The following is a 25,698-nucleotide window of genomic DNA, read 5'->3' on the forward strand; positions in this document are numbered from 1 at the left end:
TAACTGAAGAAACTGACCATTATCTTAAATGTTCATTAAAGATGCCAGCCTGACAGCAATGGAGAGTGAAATCCTCGATTTACACTTGGGGGAAATACCAATATGTTGCTTATCACCTTTTCCTTAGTTGTCTCTTTCAGTAACATTAGGCAGAGGCCTAATGAGCCTTGTATCAATAAACTCTATAATTAGGAATTGCCTTTTGGTCATAATCAATATTTTCACCGAAGGTGGCTACACGGAGGAGACATCAGACTCAACTCCAAGGAGGCATTGCCTCTTTTGCCTTTGTTGGTGCCAAAGATAGTTTTGCTATGTTTTTCCTGACATCAGAAAATAAAGGGCCTGATACACATAGTGGTGGTGAGAAACTAATTTTTCTTCCCGTATCACAATTACTCGTTCCAAAAGGTTAGAATGTTGTCACATGGCAGAACTCACTGTACATAGACTGCACTGTTAGTGTTACATCATATTTTTCAAAGTAGCAGCAGGTTAGTCTGTATCTGCAAAAACAACAGGAGTACTTGTGGCACTTTAAAGACTAACAAATTTATTTGAGCATAAACTTATGCTCAAATAAATTTGTTAGTCTTTAAGATGCCACAAGTACTCTTGTTCTTGTTACATCATAGCGCAGAGATGCTGTCCACTCATATAAGGGAAGGAGCATCCCTTTCAAAGAGATAACCAACCCATTCTAGCTGTGCTGCTGAATGTTAGTCACTTTGAAGTAGGGGAGATCAGAATGTGACCAGGGACCTCTTCATGCCAACTGGCAGAGGGCATAAGGGGTGCAGATGAGTTTACAGGGATCCGGGTCTATTATCTACATTATAGTGAAGTCTCTCTTGAGAGCCAGTCCTCATAACCATTGCAAAATGTATGTAAGGATAATATTTAAAGAGTTTTATATCTATGCTGGAAATTATGTTCTTAAGATCTGTGAGTAAAGCAGGTCACCAGGAGGTGACAAGCACGTTCCTTTCTGACAGGAGGTAACAGACATTTCTCACTCTGTCTAGTTATATGTAAATTATGCATTGTATGCTTCACAATGGAAGGCTCTTTACACACTGAGCCAGGTTCTTGAAGAACATACAAGAAGCCTACAGGAAAAAATAGCCAGTGGGAAGTCAAAAGGGCCTCCTGTTTATGAGGAAACGCATTGGATTGTTGGAATATATCTAGGGGCATGGGTCTGTACCCATAATCTTCACCTAGGAGAGAAGCTGCAAGCATGCATGTCTTATGTACCAAAGGTCACAGACAGACAGACTGTAAAATACTGGGAGAAAGACTTTGTGGTGAGCTAAATCCTACAGGACCTGAAAATATCTTGTTAGATAAGTCTAGGCTCTAGAATGTGTATTATTTTATATGTAACCATTTGGTTCCATTAATTTTACTGGCTTCTTCTTGAATCTCTATTCTTTGTTAAATAAAATTTCTTTGTTAAATAAAGAAGACTTCCTCATGCTAAAGGCAGGTGATAGTGAGATGCCTTACAACCAAGATACCCCTGGGAAGCATCACACTCAGTCATCCTGTCTTCAAAGGACTGAGTGGGAGAGGTGCTAACCTCACCAAAAGTCCCTGAATTTGGTTTGCCATTGAGAAATTTGACCAGATTTAAGCATAGAGACAATTGTGTAAATGGAAAGACCCCAGCACAAGGAGGCCTTAGAGATTCATGGGTATATCAACCTAAATAAATTCTTCTCCAGTTCATCTCAGTTAAGTATTTCACTTAGTATACTGCTTGAGGACAATGCAGAATGGCACTGGGATGATTAGTAAGACAAAAGTTTACAGGAACTAAAATAAAGTGGTCATGGAAGAATCGTTGCTGAAATAATTTGACATTACAAACAGCCTAAGATCTGAGTTGACGCAACCTCACAAAGACTAGGGGCTTTTTTTCTGGCAGACAATAACTTAATGACAAATGCTTTCATGGCATTATCTAAACTACAACAGAACTATGTCAGACTGTTCATTTAAAAAAAAATAGCTAGCATTTCTTTGTCAGTTTTATGAGTTTATGGGCAGAAAGCAGCCATATTACAGAAACCATTGTTTTAAGCACTGCCTCGGTTTCAGAAAATGATCATGAAATTACAAAGAGTCTCTTTAATTGTGAAATACAGATCTCATAACAGTATTCTTAGGGCAGAAATGCTTTCAAGAGGGCCTATAAAGAGCTTGGCTTTTAAACTCTTGTCTGCCAGTCTTTATAATCCGATGTTGGAGCATAAAAATAGAAAGCTGAAAAAGGTTGGGCACTGCAAATAAATGCTGAAATGATGGACACACATTAGACAAAATATTTGTCCACTTCTAAGTGGATTGCAAGCCAGGAAAGGAACACTACAAGCTGTATGCAATTCAATAGAAGACAGCAGATATAGTGGACACCCAAAGCTAGGCTGCTTACCACTATAGCAGAAAATTGGTGAATGGGACTTTGTCTTGAATCCAACTTGAGAATTATAATGTATAAAATCAGAGCTGGTCAATACTAGGAAATTTTTTAAAAAGTTTTTTGACAAAAAAAAAGGAAATTAAAAAACTGAAAACTGTTAGTTTTTTCCCCACTCCCCCCCCCCACTATTTGTTGTTTTGATAGGAAAACGCAGTTATTTCTAAAAATTTCAGGTTTAGAAAAATTGGGGATTTTGTTGTCTGAAACAGAAAAATTTCACCAACGCCCCCCAAAATGTTTAAATAAACACTTAAAAAAATCAGTTTCCAGAAAATCAAATATGTTTAGTTTTCATTTTTCATTGAAAAACTGAAAAAAAATATATTCAAAGGAAACAAACATTTCCTAAGAAAGTTTTCATCTTTGAAAGCCATTTTTCCACTGAACAACTGTTTTAACAAAAACAAACAAACAAAAATCAAACAGCTCTTTAAAAAACTAGATTCAACTTAATTTTAAGAAGAGGACATTTGATTATTTTGATACTTATTTTTAAAATAAAATAAAATACTGGTATCAGTTTTTATCTACCAAACACAAACAGCACAGGCAACAGCAATACAAGTTTCCTTGCACTGCCTCACCAATATGACTCTAATGGGGAAAGGGTAGTTCAGTCTCTTGTTTGTTTTAGTCCTTGGCATCTCTGGTGAGAGTGCCAATTAATTAAGGTATCAAATGTTGCAATGTTTTGGGTGATGAAGATATCCATCCACTAAGATTTGAGTTGAGAGCAAAATCTCCTTTCACGTAAACTCCCAAACACCTGTCAGATTATAAAAAAATTTGGTCACTGATGATTAATCTCATTATCAATGAATCTCCTAAATCATTCACCATAAATTTTACTTTTAAACAACACATTTTCCCCCATTTCCCATTAAAACAATTAATCAATTACAAAGTGATGATATATACATTGACATAAATAATCAGACACATCTTGGTTAAATCCTCTTCTAGAAAGCAAATCCAGAATGATTACAAAATAAAACTGATTTTCAAGCACCTGTGGAGACTTCATGAAAATGTTATCCTGTCTCCACAACCCAAACATTTGGAAAACTGCTTTCTGTTGTTTACAAGTATATTCCAGGATTATCAAAGTCATGGCTAATGCCTCATTGTAAATATTAAAGTCAGGACTGGTGAAAAAAGAAGGAAGAGAAACAATATTTTGAACTAGTAAAAGTACTTCTGGATTTAAAAAAAAATATCTGTGGCTCCCATTCAGATGCTGGTTCCAACCTTTCCCACAATTGGCCAGCCACTCTGTTGCTATATTGCTTTGCACAACATCAAATGATGGGAAATAAGATGCAAGGGTACTAATAACATTTGCAACAGTGAATCTCTGACATGCCAAGTTCAACTACTGCCTTCAGGTAGGTTTATGACAAAACATATTTTACAAAGCTGTAAAATAGTTCAGCTGATGAACTTAACTTTGATAAATTACTCACGGGTAAAAAAGCTCATTAAGATCCAGAGCCAATGCTAAATGAAGGGGACTCTATCTACTATCTTCAATAGCGGTTGGATCTGCCCCCCAAAAGGCCCTCCTTTTTACAGGCCTATTTTTACATCTAGCACAATGAACTTCTTTTCACACATGGAATACGAAGCCAAGAAGGGATGGATTAAAGGGGCAGTACGGTCTAGTGAATTGAGCATGGTACTCAAAGCTAGCGATAATTGTGTTTTAATCCCTGCTCTGCCACTAAATCACCCTTTGGACCTAGGCAGGCCCCCTTTTGCCTTCACTTTCCCATGTTTATACTTCAAGCTGGAGATGTGATTCTCAGCTCCAGGGGAAATAATCACGCTAGCTCTGGTCGAGCTAGATTGTTAACAATAAAATGTAGCTGTGGCACAGGAGCCAGCAAACAGAGCTGTAAACAGGGGAGTTTCAGTGGGAGTTCTGTTGGAGGAGAAGGTTTTTGTATTTTGTGTATTGTATTTTTGTAGTCATATGTGTGGAGGTTGGTAGGGGCAGTGTACTGGGAGTGAAGCTGGCCCCCAATTAGGGGGTGGGGCTTCTCTGCTTAGGGGTCCTATAAAGGTAGCCAGCCAGTCAGGCAGCAGCATAGGCAGCTGCAGCAGCACAGGAGCCAGCAAACAGAGCTGTAAACAGGGGGAGTTTACAGGGGGAGTTTGCAAGGCAAGTTTGTGGGGAAGACGAAGAGTCCTAGGCAGAGGAATAGACAGGCTAGTGAAGGGAGTGGGTGGTGGTCTGCCGGTGTTCTGGTGCCCGTTGGGGGTTTGTTTTGCTGTAGGTGGTGGTGGTTTGTTTTTGTTTGTGTTTCCTGGACTAACAGGTTTTACGTGGGAAGGCTATGACCAATACAGAGGCAGCAGTGAAAGACACAATGAGGATGACTGGATGTGGAAGCTGCAGCATGTACGTGATCCTGGAGGGGGTACCTGAAAATAGTTTTTTTCTGCATGAAGTGCCGCCTGATAGAACTGATGGAAGAAAAGATCCGAGGACTGGAGATGCAGGTGGAAACTCGGGTCGAGTTTAGAAGGGGGTTCGAGCGGATGAAGGAGCAAAGACACTGAAGGGAAAAGCTCAGACTTGCAGATGGAAGCAGGACCAAAGAATTCTGAGGGGAGACTTCTGAGTGAGGAAAGGGGATGGTGGAAGCATGTGACTAAGAGAACCAGGCAGAGGAAAAGACGGGCCAGTGAAGGAGAAATAGAACTCAGGAACAGGTTTGCAGAGTTGGAAAATGAAGAAGGGGCACAGCAGGTGGTCGCTGAAGGTGAGAGGGCAAGGAAGAAGAGAAGAGCAGCTAGCCCTAGAGGAAGAAGGGAAGAGTCAATGGAGACAACACCACCAAATATGAGCCCCAGGAGGATATGGGATGGGTTGCAGAGGATTGCAAGGGACAATAGAAATTGAGAGGACTTGCAGCCAGAGGGAACATGGGACAGACTGGAGAATCGCACCATCACCAGGAAAAGGCAGGTCTATGTGATTGGGGACTGCTTATTGAGAAGAATAGACAGACCTGTAACTACAGCTGATCTGGAGAACAGAAGGGTATGCTGTCTGCAGGGTGCTAAGATAAGGGATGCGGACTTGAGGCTGAAAAGGATCCTAATGGGAGCGGGAAAGAATCCACTGATTGTCCTTCATGTGGGAACGAATGATACGGCTAGATTCTTGCTGGAATGTATCAAGGGAGACTATGCCAGGCTAGGGAAGATGCTTAACAAAATCGAGGCTCAGGTGATCTTCAGTGTGGTTCTGCCGGTTCCTAGAGAAGGGTGACAAAGGTGTGACAAGATTACGGCGATCAACAGATGGCTCAGGCTGTGGTGCTGTAAGGAGGGCTTTGGAATGTATCGCCACTGGGAAGCATTCATGGACAGAGGACTGTTCTCTCAGGATGGACTTCACCTTAGTAAGGAGGGAAATAGACTTCTAGGATGGAGGTTGGCACAACTGATTATGAGATCTTTAAACTAGGAGTTGGGGGGAGATGGTTGGGAGATGTCCAGGTAATCTCCACACCGGAATTTAACATTGAGATTTGGTTTTGGTGAGTAGAAGAAATCGTTGTAAGGGACAACCTTGGTTTTTGGGACTAGGGTTTTTTATTTCAAAAGCGCTAACTTTAAAGAATTAAAGAAATTAGTTAGAGAAGTGGTTTGGACTGAAGAACTTGTGGATCTAAAGGCAGAGGAGGCCTGGAATTACTTCAAGTCAAAATTGCACAAACTATCAGAAGCCTGCATCCCAAGAAAAGGGGAAAAAAATCATAGGCAGGAGTTGTAGACCAAGCTGGAGGAGCAAGCATCTTAGAGAAGTGATTAAGAAAAAGCAGAAACCCACAAGGAGTGGAAGATGGGAGGGATTAGCAAGGAAAGCTACCTTATTGAGGTCAGAACATGTAGGGATAAAGTGAGAAAGGCCAAAAGCCATGTAGAGTTGGACCTTGCAAAGGGAATTAAAACCAAAAGTAAAAGATTTTTTAATGAATCTGTAAACTCAGGGGTTGTACTGTATGACTGGAGAATTGCTAACATAGTTCCTATTTTTAAGAAAAGGAAAAAAAGTGATCTGAGTAACTATAGGCCTGTCGGTTTGACATCTGTAGTATGCAAGGTCTTGGAAAAAATTTTGAAGGAGAAAGTAGTTAAGGACATTGAGGTCAATGGTAATTGGGACAAAATACAATATGGTTTTACAAAAGGTAGATCGTGCCAAACCAACCTAATCTCCTTCTTTGAGAAGGTAACAGATTTTTTAAACCAAGGAAACACAGTGGATCTAATCTACCTCGATTTCAGTAAGGCATTTGATACGGTTCCACATGGGGAATTATTAGTTAAATTGGAAAAGATGGGGATCAATATGAAAATTGAAAGGTGGATAAGTAACTGGTTAAAGGGGAGACTACAATGGGTCATACTGAAAGGTGAACTGTCAGGCTGGAAGAAGGTTACTAGCGGAGTTCCTCAGGGATCGGTTTTGGATCCAATCTTATTTAATCTTTTTATTACTGACCTTGGCACAAAAAGTGGGAATGTGCTAATAAAGTTTGCAGATGGCACAAAGCTGGGAGGTATTGCTAACATGGAGAAGGACCGGGATATCATACAGGAAGATCTGGATGACCTTGTAAACTGGAGTAATACTAATAGGATGAAATTTAATAGTGAAAAGTGCAAAGTCATACATTTAGGGATTAATAACAAGAACTTTGGTTATAAACTGGGGACACATCAGTTGGAAGTAACAGAGGAGGAGAAGGACCTTGGAGTATTGGTTGATCACATGATGACTATGAGCCGCCAATGTGATATGTCCGTTAAAAAAGCTAATGCGGTTTTAGGATGCATCAGGCGAGGTATTTCCAGTAAAGATAAGGAGGTGTTAGTACCGTTATACAAGGCACTGGTGAGACCTCATCTGGAATACTGTGTGCAGTTCTGGTCTCCCATGTTTAAGAAGGATGAATTCAAACTGGAACAGGTACAGAGAAGGGCTACTAGGATGATCCGATGAATGGAAAACCCGTCTTATGAAAGGAGACTCAAAGAGCTTGGCTTGTTTAGTCTAACCAAAAGAAGGTTGAGGGGGGATATGATTGCTCTTTATAAATATATCAGAGGGATAAATAACAGGGAGGGAGAGGAATTATTTAAGCTTCGTATCAATGTGGACAGAAGAACAAATGGATATAAACTGGATACTAGGAAATTTAGACTTGAAATTAGACAAAGTTTTCTAACTACTAGAGGAGTGAAGTTCTGGAACAGCCTTACAAGGGGAGCAGTGGGGGCAAAAGACATATCTGGCTTCAAGACTAAGTTTGATAAGTTTATGGAGGGGATGGTATGATGGGATAGCCTAATTTTGGCAATTAATTGATCTTTAATTATTAGCAGGTAAATATGCCCAATGGTCTGTGATGAGTACATTTGGAGTGGGTGGGGTCTGAGTTACTACAGAGAATTCTTTCCTGGGTGCCGGCTAGTGAGTCTTGCCTACATGCTCAGGGTTTAACTGATAGCCATATTTGGGGTCTGGAAGGAATTTTCCTCCAGGGCAGATTGGCAGAGGCCCTGGAGGTTTTTTCGCCTTCCTCTGCAGCATGGGGCATGGGTCACTTGCTGGAGGATTCTCTGCACCTTGAGGTCTTTAAACCACGATTTGAGGTTTGTTACAGGAGTGGGTGGGTGAGATTCTGTGGCCTGCATTGTGCAGTAGGTCAGACTAGATTATCATAATAGTCCTTTCTGACTTTAAGTCTATGAGTCTATGAGTAGTGGGAGGGACTAGCAGCCCCAAATGTGTACCGGTGGATGTGGGCTGTGCAGTCCCAGGCATTTGCCCAGAGACTGATGGATTGGGCCACCTGCTGGCTTAGGCCCAAGACGCAAATGGTGGGGGAGCTAATGGACACCCTAGTCCTAGAGCAATTGCTACAGGTCCTCCCCAAGAATATTCGAGTCTGGGTCAGGCGACATCAGCCATTTACAGTCGATGCAGCAGTCAAACTGACCAAGGATTGCACGGAGGCAAATGTGCCCCAAAGAGAGGGTCGACCCTATAAAGACAGAGAGTTGTGGAAGAAGGTGAGGGAACCCCCACTTCCTGGGAAAGGCCCCGAGAGGAAGGAGGAACCCCAAAGAGCTCCCAGTAGAGCCGGTGTGATTGTTTGTTGGCAGTGTGGACAGTCAGGGCATAAAAAGGGGGACTTTCCAGATATGCAATGTGGGTGGGCCATATTTTGCAGTTGAACTAACGCTGGAGGCCAGGAAAGAGGGAAGAGGCTGTCCACCATCACAGTGAGGGTGAGGAAGAAACTCCAGAGGGGCCTGGTGGATACGGCTTCGGCCTGCTCGCTCATCCAGAGGAGGCTGATAAAACCGCACTGCATAATTCCAGATGCAAGGATGGCCTTGGAGTGCATCCATGGGAAGAGAAGATACTGCTCGGTGTCCCAGGTGCCCCAAGAAGTGTGGGACAGCTTTAAATGGAAGCTGCTTGGGGTAGTAGAGGGTTTACCATACCCCATTGTGTTAGGTACAGCCTGGGGCCTTCCCCATGGAGGGAGAAGAAAAGGTTCCCAGAAGAAAGGGATGGGGACCCCTGGACTGAAAAGCCTCGGGGAGGAAGAGAAGCCAGGTCCTTGGGGTAATGAACATGAGAACCCTAGACATTAGAGCCTGGATAGGGTAGACAAAAGGAAGAAGGTGCAGGGGAGAAGGCCAGCCCAAGCCCCTTAGAGGGAGAAAAGGGGCAGCTGGAGCTCCCCACAACACAGCTCCTAGGAGAAAAATGGGGCTCCCGCTTGGTGACTTGGGGGAACCTGAGGCCCAGGGTGTCCAGCAGGAGGCCAGGATTGGCCTCGATTCACTACCGGAAGAAAAGGGGATAAAGGAGACGCCTGCCAGGGTGCGATTGGTGTGAGGACCTGTGAGTGGCCGCAGACCAATGTATTTTTTTGCAGGTGGGGGATGAAGGAACCTCCAGGAGAGGACACTGGTGATTGCACAAAAGAGGGGGAGAGGCTTCCCCGGATGAACTCCACCAGACAGGGGCGGAGAGGCTGAGGAAGGATGAACCTGGGTGGTTCAAAAGGGGGGAGATGTGTGACAGAGTGCTGGCTAGGAAACTCTGAGCCAGACCTCTGTCACACCAGCTCCAATCAGGAAAGGGGAACTGGAGATGACTGAGTAAGCCCAGGCCTAACTGGCAAATAGGGGACTGCTGCTGGCCTTGTTATCCAGGGGCTACATAGAGGATGGCAGGAAGGAAGCCGGGGGAGAAGAAAGGGAGGAGCTAGGGAGTTAGAGGCTGCTCGCCCCTGCTGGCTGCAAAAGCTAGCAGTCCCTGAGGCTGTGAGCCTGACACTGTCTGTACTGTGGAAATGGTGGGAACTTGTACTGTGAATAAAGAGCATGGGTGACTGTACCAAAACTGAGGTCTCTGGCTGATTTGTGGGTGCAGAAGTGGCAGAAGATAGAGGGGCCCACTTATGCCCCTTACAAGGGGATTGTCTCTTAAATAATTAAATAAATAAGAATCCTGTCATTTTCTGTACTCTTGTCACTTTCCAAAACTATGTATGTATATATATATATATATATATATAGTAGTTACATTAAAAATACATTGAAAGTCTTTTGCCAAAATCTTACTAGCAAACACATATGCATTTTTGTTGATAACTATAGTGTTAGCTGTAATGAGATGTAACTTAGTACATCTATCTCGCTTTATGTTCCATTTTTTTCCTCTCATTTTGTCATGCCATTGCAGTTCAAGGCTCTGGCAAAGAAATAATATCTGAGATGGTGGTTTCACAGTATTTCTGACCTGACAGACCAGAAGCAGTAACACTGAATATCTTGTGAAATTTCAGCTCAATCTGGTATGGCTAAACGTTTTAGGAACCTTTGAGTTTGTCTGAAATGAACAGTCAGAACTTTTCAGGTTTCCGTCTTGGGATCCTGTGAACAAGGATGTGCCTCTGTGGGTTAAATGTAGTTTTCATGGTCTTAGGTAAATAAAAGGCATCAATTTTTATGTTTATTTTGACATAGACCCCTAAGTCACCAGGGGCCAGATTTTTAAAAGTATTTAGATGCCTGATGATACAGATAGCTTTCTAATTCTAATTAAGGTGGCTTGGCACTTTTGAGAATCTCACTGTATTTTCAGATACTTAGAGATCTTTTAAAAACTGGCCTTAGATGTTTTTGAAAGTATTCTTTGGTCAGCCTCTTGCACAGGCCCTCTGTGTGCAGTGCATATGGTGGTTATTAACTTATTTAGACTCTGCAGGATATATGAGACACCAGTAATAACAAAACAAACAAACAAAAACAGTGTCTGAGTAAGTTTCTTCAGGTTAATAAAGAAAACAACTTGTGCTGTGGAGGCTACAAAGTCTTTTATTAAACTACCCTGAGGACTCTAATTGAATAGACCTATTGCACAGTCAGTAATTGCTTTATTCCTTTTCATTCTTTGACATCCTCAGCTGCTTTCTTTTGATTTTCTGTCTAAATTTCATTTTAAGTGGTTGAGTAGTTTACAATCCAGGAAAGAGAAGACATCTGCAGGAGCTAGCTGTGCCAGTCTCTTGTTGGTAATGAGCTGTGTAAGTAAGTTCTTCCTGTACGCTTATGCCAGAGTGAATGAATGGTTATTATTTGCCAACATTTCCAAACCTTCCTTAAAATTCAGACCCTTCATTTATATTTAGGTACCTAATTAGACTCTGGGAGGTTATGGTCCTACTACAGACAAAAGGCAATGAGGGCTGAATCCTGCAAAGTACTGTGCACTCTTAATTCCCACTGGCTTCAATGGCAGTCAGGGTCCTCAGCACCTCACAGGATCAAGCTGTGAATTAACTGGTTGCTGACTATAGCTAAAATTCATGAAAACATCTAGCTACTATTTAAATAATCCGTCCATCCATCTATCTATTTAACTGTATCCAAGTGGAACTGAAACAGACACGAAAACATATTTCCCCACTATATAGACTGAATTGTGTTGTATTCAAAAGTCTCACTCTAGGAGGGAAAAACAGCAAAAAGTAGTAGAAATTGTTTTGATTTGACTTCAGAAATTCAGATGCAGGCTAGATTTTAATTTTAAAAATCCTGTTTTTTTCTTTGGAAATGGTTAATTTGTGACAGGAACAAGTTAATGAAGACTCTTATTTTTATGAAGGCAGAATTGGAAAATATTTTTTGCATATAACAATGTCTTCAGTGTCACAAATGGAGAAATACTGGAATTACTTCAAAAAATATAGTGAAGCAAAGTCAATATTTTTGAACAGTGCTGCTGTTGACTCATGCTCAACAAACAGGATATTGGAATATGCACCCATGCTCTAAAATATATTCTGCACAGGAATCTGTATATTAAAATAAAATATGTCCTGAACTCAATGTGAGGTGTAAATCTTGCGGAATTTGTTTTATAATCTTTTAAGGTTTCATTGGCATTGCTTGTGGCTTTAATATGCCAACAATTATTATGTTTATTTAATGTACAAATTATTTTCCTGCTTTCACAAGATTCTACAGGGGATAAAAAGGGTAAACCTGGGTGTATATCTATATTACCTAAGAGATCCTTAATTTTATACATGTTAACATCTAGTCCAACAGTTCATTGCTACAATCCTATACTAATTAATTTGTACACTTCGTGTTACTCTAATTAGTAATTGCTGTGCTTTAGTGCCGGTACAGCAATTTAATGGAGATATTCATCTAGAATATTTATCAATTAAGAGTGAGATTTTCAAAAGAGCCTAAGGCTCAGATACTCAAAGGATCAATGGGAGTTAGGTGCCTAAATACCTTTGAGTGGGGCCCAATTGATTTAGGAGCACAAACCCTGTTGATTTTCAATGAAACTTGTGCGAGTCACTATGGCACTTCTGAAAATCAGTAGGTACTTAATCTCATTGTTAAACCGAATACCTAGTCATATTTGAATTTTAAATTGTCCTATATTTTTTCAAAATCTTTTTTGCATGGATCCATAGTTCTAAAGTATTGACAGAATGAGTCACCATTACGAACTATATTAACCTTTTCAATAGTAGTTTTATGTATACTAGAACAAATCATTTGAATAGTCCTCTAAACTGCACATTTTGTTACTTTAACAGATAAAAGGATTTCAGTTTTGGAATAACACCAATAGTGGCGTTTGCTTGCTTAAAAATATGACCAAGCTCCAGGTATTATGTACTCTCTTGGCAAATACTGACTCCATCAATAAAGTGTTCTGGCTACAGTAAAACAGCAGATTGGGATAAATGCTCGCTTGGATGCTATAACCTTTTATATTATCTTATAAATATAGAGTGTTTGTAATTCTAAGCCATTGCCATTGGGATGGAAGTCAGTCATAACTGATAAAAGGCTCTGTAAAACTCAAGGTTCAGAAGGTCATTGTTAATTAAAGGAACAACCTTTATTTTATGAGCTTTCTATTCATACATTACATTATATATCAAATGCTATAGTTATGCACATCATAGAAAAGCCTATGAGGAAATTATTAATTCTTCCTTCAGAGCAGGGCTTAAATGGTGTGCAGTAAAAAAGGCCTAGGGTCAAGCACTGAACAATAAAGAGATAAAAAATATTGAATACCTGCTCATTTAGTTAGCATCACCCATTTGCTACTACAGAATACGGGGGGGGACATAAAACGCTCAAGTTTTTAACATGCGTAAACCCTTTTTTTTTCTATGCTCATTCTTGGAAATGGCTCTACCATTTTAGTTCACACCCTGCAAAGAAAATTGTATCCCAAACAGTTATAGCTGGGCAAACTTATAAGCAACTGAAAGCAGGGTCTTATAATGGAAAGTGCTTGGGCAACCTTAATATGCAGAACAAAGGAAATAAATAACATTATTTGAAAAAGCAGAATTTCGTTCCCTCTCATTTTTGAGCTCTGGGTTACAGTGGTTCCGAAGGTCACATAATTTATGCTTAACTTACTCTCTTAGCTCACAGATACAATATGTATTCATTGAATCTTCTTGGATAGAGATCTGTTCCACAATGTGTTTATTTTCCTCCACCATGCTTCCTTTGTCTCCATCTGGGTGTGTTATTTCATCTGGGTGGCCACATTACCCTTTATCTCTGCTCCCTCTAACAACTCCATTTCCAGTACCTGCTGAACAATATTTTATGCTTCTTTCCTGACCTGTTGCTGATAATGATTCCCCTGTTAATGTCACATCTAGAAACAGTTCACACTGAACTTTTGCATATCCAATTGTAGTGTCACTAGATATAAGCAGACTAAGCAATTGCCCCAAACAGCTCAAGGGTGCCCCAGTTTAGTATTACTCCCAAAATATCATTCATCTTATTTAACATGGACTTAAGAAGTGTATTATTATATATTGTGTTGGTATATTTTTTGATTTGCAGAAATAATGCAATTATTATTTTTAAGGGGTCAGTAAGAGGGGGCCTAAAGATACTCTGCCTTAGGGGCCCCTGGTGGGCTAGCATCACCTCTTGATTCACATACACTTTGCTCTCAACAAGACTATACAATCACATGCATCCCACCTAGAATTTCTTCAGCCATGAAGTTGTGTATTTTGCACAATTTACAAGCCTCCTCTTTCCCTACAGGTTCTCACTCTCTAATAACCTGTGTCAAGCAATCTGACAGAAAGAACAAGGCATGGAAACACATTGTTAAAAAAAACCCACTAAATCCCTGTTCTTTTTACATTCAATACAATCCAGAGCCTTATTAAGCTGAATATTCTAGAGAAGACCATAGAAATACACACTCAATTTATCCAAACAAACCCATATTGAATTATTAAAAGTGTTATGGAAACATGAAAATTAACAACAGAAAAATAGGAATTTTCCATACCCTTTCAAGAACGTGAGATGGACTTAACCTGGAAAATTCTACAATCTGAATACTACCACTAATAATGAAGTTATAAGAACCCAAATTATTCTTCTTAGAATTTTCCTCTCATAGACGTTCCTCATCTTCTTTGAGGAAAATATTTTCTCTCTTTCTTTTTCTGACACTTTACTTCACTGTTTCCCCCATCAATCTAGCACAACAACAGTAAGTGAGCCCTATTAATGCAGTGATTCTTCTTCTTTTTTTTGTTTTTTGTTTGGTCAGAGAAACTTTTTCTCTTGTTGTTATGTCCTCCAAGTCACTTGCAGAATGGTCCAGAAAAAAGACAGCCACCCGAAGAACAGTATATGCACACCATCCTAATACTACTATGACATCAAGAGCCCATTGCCATTTGCTACATCCCCACAAAACAGACTGAGAAAAACACCAATGGGTTTATTAAAACATAGCTATTGACTATAGAATTCATAGAAGTGAATGTCCTGATTGTCTATTCCTCTATTCCTATGCTAAGGGCAAGACTGGAGGGGGAAAGACAAAGATGTCTTAAGCCAACTTTGTTGTCACCCTATTATTATGTTATCTGCAGGTCTGACATAAATTAGAGCAGCCTCAGGGCTGATTGAAACTCAAAACAATGACTGCAATGGCCCCCTATGGGTTGTCTGTCAGCTGAGAATAGCGACTGCAGCAGTGATCCACTCATGTATCATCTCTCCTCTTACTTGTCCTCTACATCAGGGGCTGTGATTTGGGCTCCTGTAGCGCTGGTCTGGCAGCTTTACGTTGGTTAGGGAAGCCCCTTACACCAGAGACATTTCGGGAGAGAGCTGTTTCTGCCTGGTTTCACCCCCTTTACATTGCTGGCATCGTGCAGAAGGGCAATAGGGCAATCACATAGAATCTAGTGATGGCACGGATAATTTTTTGGGAAAGTTCTCTGGCCTATATTATACAGGAGGTCAGACTAGATGATCACAGTAGTCCCTTCTGGCCTTGGAATCTACGAATCTAGTAATGAAAAAGATTGGTTTGTCTCACTCCCTCACTTCTATCGTTTATTGCTCTTGCTCATTCCAACTTACTCTTGCTCATTGCCTCAATGGTGGCAAGGTCTTCAGGGCAGGGACGATGTCTTTTTATTTTTCCTATGAAAACAACTAGCAAACTTCAGCATGCCAAATTAGTAACTAATAATAATTAAGGCTGTGAGTCTGCCACGGAGGTCATGGAATTCATGGATTCTGTGACTTTCCATGATCTCCGTGACTGTGCAGTCACACGGGCCGCTGCTGGGGCAGTCTCGGACCACCTCCCACCCCCAGCAGCAGCAGGAGTTTAGGTGAGGGGTGAGGGGCTGGGGGTTCTGATGTGGGGGAGGATGAGGGCTCTGGCCGGCACTTACCTGAGGATGGGCTCCCCGGAAGTGGCAAAATGTCCTTCCTTCAGCTCCTAGCTCCCACGGTTCCCGGCCAATGGGAACCTGTGGAGTTAGGAGCTTAGGGAGGTATATGTCACCACTTCTGAGAAGCTGGATAGGGAGCCTGCCAGCTCTGCCAACCCCAACACCAGAGGGGGGTCCTGGGCTGCTCCCAGCAGAGCATCTGCGGTGCCCCCAGACTCCCTCCCCGAGCACCCATGCTGCCCACCGGGCTGCCCCCTCAGTGCCTGCACCCCCTCCCCCCGAGCACCTGCAGTACTCCCAAGATTTAGTCAGGTATATAGTACAAGTCATGGACAGGTCATGGCCTGTGAATTTCTATTTCCTACCCATGACCTGTCCATGACTTTTACTAAAAATGCCCTTGACTAAAACGTAGCCTTAAAAATAATACAGTTTCCCTGGCAGTGAAGGATTTCTCCCTATTGTACATTTAGTCTTGTTTAGATAGGAATTCCACCACTTCAACTGGGAGGCTGGTCCACAAACGAATAGATCTCACTGTCAAGAAGTTTATCCAGATATTAAGCCTAAATGTTGTTCTTTTTTAGTTTTATTCCCTTAGTCCTAGTTATACTGACGTTTATTACTGCAGAGATAATCACCGGGTATTGTAATATAATGTGTGCAATCATGTAAATTGTGTAAAACAAAACAAAAACAAACAAAAAAAAAAAAACCAAATGAAAAAGCTTTCTTAAATGATCTTTTTTTCTTACAAAATTGACTGTCTCTTTAAGTAGCCTGATACAGGTTCTTCACTGAGTTTCCTATTCTAAGGACTCTTAAAATGTGTTAATTATACACATTGCCTCTTACATACTAGTAGGAAAATGGTAATTAATGTTTGATCTTTAGAGAGTTTAGATAATTATGGACAATTTTAATGCTTCTTAAGTATTAAATGATGGAGCCATATATATTATGAGATCTATACTGAGGATAAGTCAGGAATATGTATAGCTCCCATTTGTCTGTACTCACAGTAAGAGAGGTAACATTAAAATATAAATTACATTCAGAACTGCCCTAACAAAGCGAAAGAAACATGAGTCTATTGTTTAAAAAAGTGAATAGCCTTGAGATATGTTGTAGCTGCTCCAGGATAACCTTTGCTTTGGGAAAGGGGATTAGTTGGTTACATTGCCAATTTTAAAATAGGACTTTTACCCTAGAGCTACATAAGTTCAGTATATGCTTCAAAATGTATCTGCATACAGTATGCAGAAATGCATAATTTACCTACCCATATGTCAAACTGGGATAATGATACTATCCATTTTAAAGCAGTTTAGAGCTATATAACAGCTAAGTATTAATGATGATGATGATGATTATCCCTCAATCTAAGGACATTGGGGAGAGGGGGTACTGTACCCTCCTGGCATTGTGATATTCGAAAACTGCAGACTGGCGTTGCTAGGTCGGAGTTGAGCAGCTGCAGGGTAGCTGAGGAAGGCTCCCTGCTCAAGATAGGAGTCTCTATCTGAAGGGAAGGAATGTGCCAGAGCACAGGGCAACAGGATCGCTACTTGGTCCACTGGGTTCTGTTTGTTTGTTTCATGTTAATACAAAAACTTTAATAACTAATTAGAAAAGATTTTAAAAAAAGAATCCCAAATCCTGACATTAGCTTGGCTCGTCAGTACGATTTGTAACTCTAACCAGCCTGACAGACTGATTAATTTTTTGGCAAAAACAATAGCTATATTTTGGCTTCTTTTTTAGATTAAAACCAAGATTTATCAAACAAAGGACAATAAATCTCAGAGCTCAGCTGTGGCATTGAGGTGTAGCCCAGTGCTGGGGATGGAGGGAAGCTGTGTTACCCCATCCCCAGGGCAAACTGCAGAAGGCAACATATCACACAAAGCACAATCCCTCTCAGAGCATATCAGCATGCAGGCGTCTGTGCATGTTCCACGCTTCCTTTGGACATGCATCCCTGCTGCTGAGGAGTGTAGGAGAAAGAAGGAAGAGTCCTTTCTCATTCCCCTCCATGAGAGGTCAGGGACTATCTAGCTGTATTCTGAGGACTTGTCTACATGGGTCCACAGTTCGAACCTTGTGGACGTGCATTGCAGCGCACATTACCATGCTGCACAGTAGCTATCCCATGTGGATGCTGCAGGTGCAAACTAAAAGGTATCTAGGCTGCTCCCACAGTGTCCACATGGGGGAGTTACAGAGCAGCACGCCAGCACATGCTGCAGTTCACACCCACATAGGCCGAACTACAGGGCCGTGTAGACATATCCTAAATGTCATGATCAACAATATCTGGAGCCCTCTCAATTTGGGCCAAAAATATAAAATGCATCACCATTTTCCTTTGAAGCTAACAGGTCAGGGAGGCTAGGAAGGGTTGTGGAGGTGGTCAGAGCAATAGCTTCATAGAGAACTGTGAGGATGGAAAGAAAGTCAGGGGTCTACTGTGAGGAAGGATCTGTGTGTAGCCTTATTGACACTGGACAGTAGCCACCAGTTTAACTAAAGTTGTGATTTTAAACGAATGTAATGAACCTGTGTGAACCTCTGTGTGGACTCTCCAATATTGGTTTAAACCAGGCTTATTTTAGGTTAGCCTGATTTGTTTAGGAATCAGTTTAAACTTAAGTCTTAAACCTGTAAAGGGTTAAGAAGCTCAGTAAACCTGGCTGACACCTGACCAGAGGACCAATCGGGGGACAAGATACTTTCAAATCTTGGTGGAGGGAAGTCTTTGTTTGTGCTTTTTGTTTTGTTCGTTGTTCGCTCTTGGGGCTAAGAGGGACCAGATGTGCAACCAAGTCTTTCTCCAATCTTTCTGAAACAATTTCTTATGTTCAAAATAGTAAGTACTAGCTAGAAAAGGCAGGTTAGTCTTATGTTTGTTTTCTTAACTTGCAAATGTGTATTTTTCTAGAAGAATTTTTACCTCTGTTTGCTGTAACTTGTATCTTAGGCTAAAGGGGATGGAGTCCCTCTAGTCTATCTAAGCTGAAGACCCTGTAAACATTTTCCATCCTGGTTTTACAGAGATAAATTTTTACTTTTTCTTTCTTTAATTAAAAGCTTTCTTTTTTAAGAACTTGATTGATTTTTCCCCCCTTGTTTAAAACCCAAGGGGATTGGGTCTAAACTCACCAGGGGATTGGTAGCGGGGGGAGGTGAGGGGAAGGTTAATTCCTCTCTGTTTTAAGATCCAAGGAGTTTGGACCAGTGTAGCCTTTCAGGGTAACCCAGGGAGGGAAAAGTCTGGGAAGGGGAAGGAGATCTAAGCTAGGAATTAAGCTTAGAAGGGTACATGCAGGTCCCCACTTTTTGGACGCTAAAGTTCAAAGTGGGAAAAATACCTTGACAGAAAGATAAGAGAAGTAAATAGATTTTTTAAAAAAGTGAATCATCTAGTAAATTTCAAATTGGTAATTTATATAAATCTGCACTACAGTGCATAGAAATAACAAATGTATCCATTCTCAGGCTACAGGGCGTACATTAATCATCAGCTGAGGTCAGAAAGAAAATCCCTTGACTCTTACCCCCTTGCCCCTACTATGGAATAGAATTATAACTGGCCAGGAGCAGGCTGGCTTTTTTTTAACTTTCCTCTGAATTATCTGCTACAGTCCCCAAATACTAGATTAGATGGCCTACTGGTCTATTCTGGGATGGAATATTCCAGGGTATATTCCTGCTTCAATAATCTTCACAAAATATGTCTGAATTTAACATTTTCCACTATATTTTCTTTAGTAATACATTTACCCAGGACCCACGGTAATATCATCCACTCGACGACAGTTGGTGGTGGCCCCTGCATGTTCAAGTCCGACCTGTCGATGTGCTGAGAGGCAAGGAGCAGCAGAAACAGAAAAGTCAAGTAGGATGCAGTATGACAGATAAATTTGATAAATGGCTTTTTGATGAACAGCCCTAATGGGCTTTTGGGAGCGATTAGGTAGCACACAGAGAAGACAGGGAACAGGAGTCCAATCACAGCACATGTCAACATCTTCACTGCCCAGTGCCGCCTCCTCCAGCCTGGGAACTCATCGTACCAGCGGGATGCAAGCAGCTGCTGACAGTTGGGCTGGGCAACAAACTAAAGCGAAAGAAAGAAAGGACAAAGTCAATTCCATGTGATTGTCACCCATTCATTTTCTCCACAGACCAACTTTAGGGCCATATTTTTATTGGCTTTTGGGTGGGCACGCAGAGGAAAGCTTTTGAGAAACCACCATGCTATTTACACAGCCTACGCAAGTACTACTCATAATAGCAACCCCTGTGAATGAGGACTGATAAGTCCCTCCTTCCTCCAGTAAGCCAGTCATTGGAAAGAGGGTGGGTGGGGCGGACAGGAGGGGACTTGGCTCAGCCCCATTTTGGCACTCCAGACATCTCTACCTCATCCTACAGGTGCTGGGTGTGTGCGCCTCCATGAAGCCACGGGCTTTTGGGAGAGATGGTGCCTACCAAAGGATACTCCCTCATGTTACTCCCTAGAAGTGCTATAGCTCATGCAATGTCCAGCATCCACAGAAGCCTTTAAAATTCACTTTTCAAAAGTATTTATGCTAGTAAATCTCAACTGCTCAAGTGTTAATGGAAATCAGACACAAAAGGGTTGTGACATGGATGTTTCAACATTTGTTTTAAATTCAAATACATATTCACAAAAAAAGTTTCCATTATTCACTCAACTCTTGAACAGAACTTAAAGATCATCAGATAAAAGTCACTATGGAAATACAAAGAATTATTGTTGTTGCAGGACTATAATTTAGCATCTTCAAAAAGTAAAATTGAATGCAATAATAAAAAAAAAAAGCTTTTCCTCATCACATTCACTGAAAATTCTCTAATTTAGTTCTATCAGAATACTGAGCAAAGCTTATGTAGATATACTGTATGCTTCTTGCATAACTGAAGTAACGAACTTGCCATCCCTAATGCTCCCTGCCTTTCTTAGTAAACCTTTTTCATATTCATTTGCATCCTTTACAATATTTACAGTGTTATTTTATTATTTTACAATGTGTTGTATACTACCTAGCTCCTGTTTTTATTTTTACATTGTGATCTGTTTCTTAAAAGTAATTTTAAAAGTACTTTCTACAAATGTCATTTTTCATATAAATATATGCACTTAATATCCATTTCCAATTTTTCAAAGAAGATTCTGGTGTATTTCAGACTTTTCTTCATATTATTTTCTTTATCATATAGTTCATATGCTAAATTTGATACAAGGAGACATAGAAGTAATAGAACTGACATAAGCAGACATATAATAGGATTGACACTTCCATCAGACAGAGTAAAGGTTAAAAAAGAAACATACTCCTTTTTGCATCAAACACACACATACTCACTCAATCAAAATTAAAAACTTAATATAGCCATGCATTAACAATTGTTCATTTAGCTTCTGTTTGGCTCAAGGAATTTTTTTTAAAGCATCACTACTGAACAATTTTAGGTGGCTTTGAATTCCAGTCATATGCATGTAGAGTAATTATAAGTTTTAAGTTTTAAGATAAAAGATTATAAGATTTAAGTTTTAAGATAAAAGATTATAAGATTTAAGTTTTAAGATAAAACTTATAATTACTCTACATGCATATGACTGGAATTCAAAGCCACCTAAAATTGTTCAGTAGTGATGCTTTAAAAAAAATTCCTTGAGCCAAACAGAAGCATTAACAATTGTTCATTTAGCATGGCTATATTAAGTTCATCACATTTCCTGTCTTCCATGTGTCATGCTTTTTGATAAAACCATATAATTACAAAGGGCCAGATTCTGCAATTCTTACTCATGCTAAGTAATATATTACTTTTTAAATAGTCCCTGAAATCATTGGAACTACTGGCCTGGGAAAGTATTACTCACTGTAGGTTTGGCAGAATCTGGCACTCAATTAAAATTCAAAGTGCATCTTTCTGTATATGTCTGGATCTCGTTAGTAAAATTAAAGAGAACCAGCTCCCTGGACCAAATTTAAACCTGCTGCAGGCTGGTAGAATGTCAGTGTTTTCAGTAAAGATATACTGGCTCACCATGCACTAGCTCTGAGGCTGATCCCCTGACTATTAATTTGTTATTTTTGAAAGGAGAAAAAAGAAAAAAAGAAAAGGAAAAAAATAAAATGAGTTATACTGTAAGAATCATGAAAGGAACAAAAAAATCACACAGTGATCTCTGTTTCTTTCATTAGGAAAAATATTAAGTCCTAAAGGTTTCAGATGTTTATCTCAAGTTAGAGCTGCTTGGAATAATACCGTATTCAATTAGAGCAGCTTGTTTCAATGTGATGTGCTGCCAATGTTTTAACAAAGTGTCCCTCAAAAAATTTTCACCTCACTTGGCAACATGTGATACTCCCTGAATTTAATATTTTTTTCTCTTCCCCCCAAAGTTTGACCGTTCCATGCTCTTTTCCCCTTACCACAATATCTGTCAATTCTATATCAATCTCTTTTCCTAAAAATTCATCAGTTTCATACTCCTTCCCTCTTTCCAGGCCTTACCTGCTTGATATGGGGAGTCCGGAAAAGGAACAACTTTTTCCTGGCTAATCTGAGTCTTGTGGAAGCAGGTATCCCTTGGCTTGTCAGGGGTGGTTAAGGAGAAGTAAGTTTATCCTGGGTGAAAGTGTTAGAGGGCTTTCCCTTCACCCCTCCCCTGGTTCTTTTCATGCAGACGGAAAGCAGAAGACTAGAAGTTGTAAGTGCAAGCAATTCTATGTTTATTGGGGTTAGTTCCAAGCAAGCATATCCATAGCTCTACACACCAGCAGAGTCTGTTTCCCAGTATTCTGTTCCCAGCTCTGACACCACAGAGCCTTGCCTGTGTCCCCATTCCCTAGTTCTCTTTCCCATTTCCCCCTCTTTAGCAGGCCCAAATATACCTTCAGTGCACAACCCTAGTCCCACCCCTTACAACTTATGATCATGTTCTGTTTTGGAGGGTCATGAGCTGGGGTCTTCATCCCATCTCTTTTGTATCCCATGAAAGGGGTAAGGAGTGAAGTTGTGTTCTGGCCAAGGCCAGGCTTTACTTCGGTTTTTAGTGTTTCTTATGCCTCCTCCCTCCACTCTTCCCCCACCTCCTTGCCCCTCCTAACTGGTTGCTTGACCTTAGTTTGAGAGAAGAGCTAGGCAGACTTCTAGTGAATGCTTGTATATTATACTCTCACCGTAACCTGTAACACTTTAACTGTATCCTTTATCTTTTCCCATTGTACTAAAAGCCCCATCTGCTTGTGGGAAATGCAACACACAGTCTCTTTGTTCATTGATCTTCACAAATATTAATATAAGATATAAGAGTATCAAAATGTCAAACCCAACATTCTATCTCAGGCTGAAAAACAAGCCTATATGCTAACAGATAGTAGCGAGGAGTCTGGGGGAAGGAGGGCACCTGTTTCTTCAAAGTGTGAGCTGCAGTCGGACAGGCAGCGACGGCAGGAATCACATTCAGTGCTGCTGCTGCGTGCCCTGCCTCCCTTCCTCCTTTATGTAGTTCTGGAGAGAGAACCTGGCAAAAACGGTGCTGTGCAGCTTGCAAGGTAGACAGTGAAGGGGAGATTCACTTGCATCAGTGCTTTGCTCACCTCTAGTCTCAAAAAGGGCTAAAATATTAATGTGAAATGAAATTAAAATGTTAATGTAACAACAAGGCTTGTTAACCAACTGGAACTTTTTTGAGCTGGCCTGAAAAACAACGTTCTGTCCCAATACCCAAATATGATTTTGTTCCTCCCTGATCATATGGCTATTACATGATCTAGATAGAGGAAAATTGTGGCCTTCCAAACTACAAATTCTTCATATATATTAAAAAAATGGCTAACCTCTAGCTGTCTGTTCACTATGTGATTTCTTGCCCCTTCCCCAAGAGCATCTGGTCCTGACTACTGTCAAGGAAAGGTTACAGCACAGATGGATAGCTGGTCCTACATCATATTTCCTGTCTTCCATGCCAAACTAAGGATTTTTGGAAGGGTCAGGAAGATGATTATTTGGGATACATCCATTCAAAATGTGAGTTTGGTTTCTGCTCCCAACTAGCTTCCTGTTTCAGAACTGTAGCCTTGATGCTTGTTTCTGTCAATTCCAGTGATGAGTTTATAATGGCTGATAAATAGGTTTGTTTTCAAGGCCATCTTCAAAATGAAAAAGGCTGGAATATTATTTTTAAATGAAAGTTGAGATTCATTAGCAGAGTCCCTTGAGATCCCTCCAACTCAGCAGCGTGTTTCAATACAAGTGGGAAAATAGTTTTGAGGGGGTTCATGTTCATATTCTCTGAAACCCTCTTTACAGGGCAGGTTTGGATTTGCTCACTGAGTTATTTTCATTGAGGCTGAAGTTGTAATTAAAGTATGTTGCACGCTTTGACTGAAATCAAGTCCACTTCTCCAGGAACCAATTAACATCAAGAACCTCTGACAAGTAATTAAACACAAATGTAAATGAAAGGCATGCATGCATCTCCCATTTATCTTTCCCTTATCTGTTTAGTTTATGAGCAACTGCAAACTGAAAACAATGACCTAGAAATCCTCTTCGAATAAATGCCAAATACCAAGTAACTCCATATACAAATACCAATGAGACATTCATCTAACGTACTTTAAACAAGAGGACAGATGTAAAAAACATGAAACAAGAATAACTCTGTGCATGTTTCAAAACATGTCTAAACATGCCACGTGAGTCTTATATGAGCTGCAGACATACTGAAGTGGCTCTTGTGGTACAGAACACAGGCAGAGATATAAAATAGAATCCATGAAGCAGCATGTCCAGCTGCAGATGATTTATTAAACTCCAAAAGATCCAGACCTCCAATTTCATGGTTTTATATGATAACAGCATTGGCATAGCTAGTGAATAATTTCCTCAAGTAGAAATAAATCTCCTTTCATTGCAACCATTTCTTTTGACTACCCAGTTCTATCAACCATATATATAATCCAGGCCTTCCCCAAGTGTTTCATTTAGATCTCCTGAAAATAACTCTAAATCTGCTCCAGACACATTTTCAAATTTACACTTGTTGACTTTATTTCTAAAAGTATTGTACAAGTGTATTACAAAATTCTTATATCATTTGAACAAGACTAAATCACTTGACTCATTTTTGTGGTTGGATGGTACAAGCAAGCATTGTATATGATTTTCACTAGAGATATATAAATGCATTACACAAGCTTAATAAGAAATAATATTAAGCAGTACGGTTCAGTGAATAGGGGACTGGTTTATTCATAGATGCTAAGGCCAGTCTGATCATCTATTCTGAGCTCCTGCATAAAAGGTCACTGATTCAGAGTGATCTGGATTGCTTGATAAATTGGGTGCGAGCAAACAGTGTATATTTTAATAAGGTTAAATGTAAATGTATATATCTGAGAACAAAGAATGTTACAGAACTTACAGTATGGGGGACTCTATCCTGGGAAACAGTGACTTAGAAAAACATTTAGGGGTTTTGGTGAGTAATAAGCTGAACATGAGCTCCCAGTGTGACACTAATGTGATACTTGGATGCATAAACAGGGGAATCTCAAGTAGAAGTAAAGAAGTTATTTTCCCTCTGTATTTGGCACTGGTGCAACCATTGTGGAAATACTGTGCCAGTTCTGGTGCCACAATTCAAGATGGATGTTCATAAATTGGAAGGGGCCCAGAGAAGAGCCATGAAAATGATTACAGGATTAGAAAATAGGCCTAATAGTGATAAATTCAATGAGGGTCAATCTATTTATCTTAACAAAGAGAAGATTAAGGGGTGACTTGATTAAAACCGATAAGTACACAGGGAACAAATATTTAATAATGAGCTCTTCGATTTAGCAGGGA

The 25,698-nt window shown here is 40.3% G+C and overlaps 1 protein-coding gene across 1 annotated transcript in view; it reads right to left on the reverse strand.

The window, feature by feature from the left end:
* Positions 1-25,698, reverse strand: part of TRPC4 (transient receptor potential cation channel subfamily C member 4) — a 208,321-nt gene that overhangs the window by 34,351 nt on the left and 148,272 nt on the right. Inside the window, 1 exon segment of the mRNA XM_030563819.1 lies at positions 19,588-19,924. Coding sequence (XP_030419679.1) covers positions 19,588-19,924 — 337 coding nt within the window.

The sequence above is a fragment of the Gopherus evgoodei genome, chromosome 1 (genome assembly GCF_007399415.2).
Source record: "Gopherus evgoodei ecotype Sinaloan lineage chromosome 1, rGopEvg1_v1.p, whole genome shotgun sequence".
NCBI lineage: Eukaryota > Metazoa > Chordata > Testudines > Testudinidae > Gopherus > Gopherus evgoodei.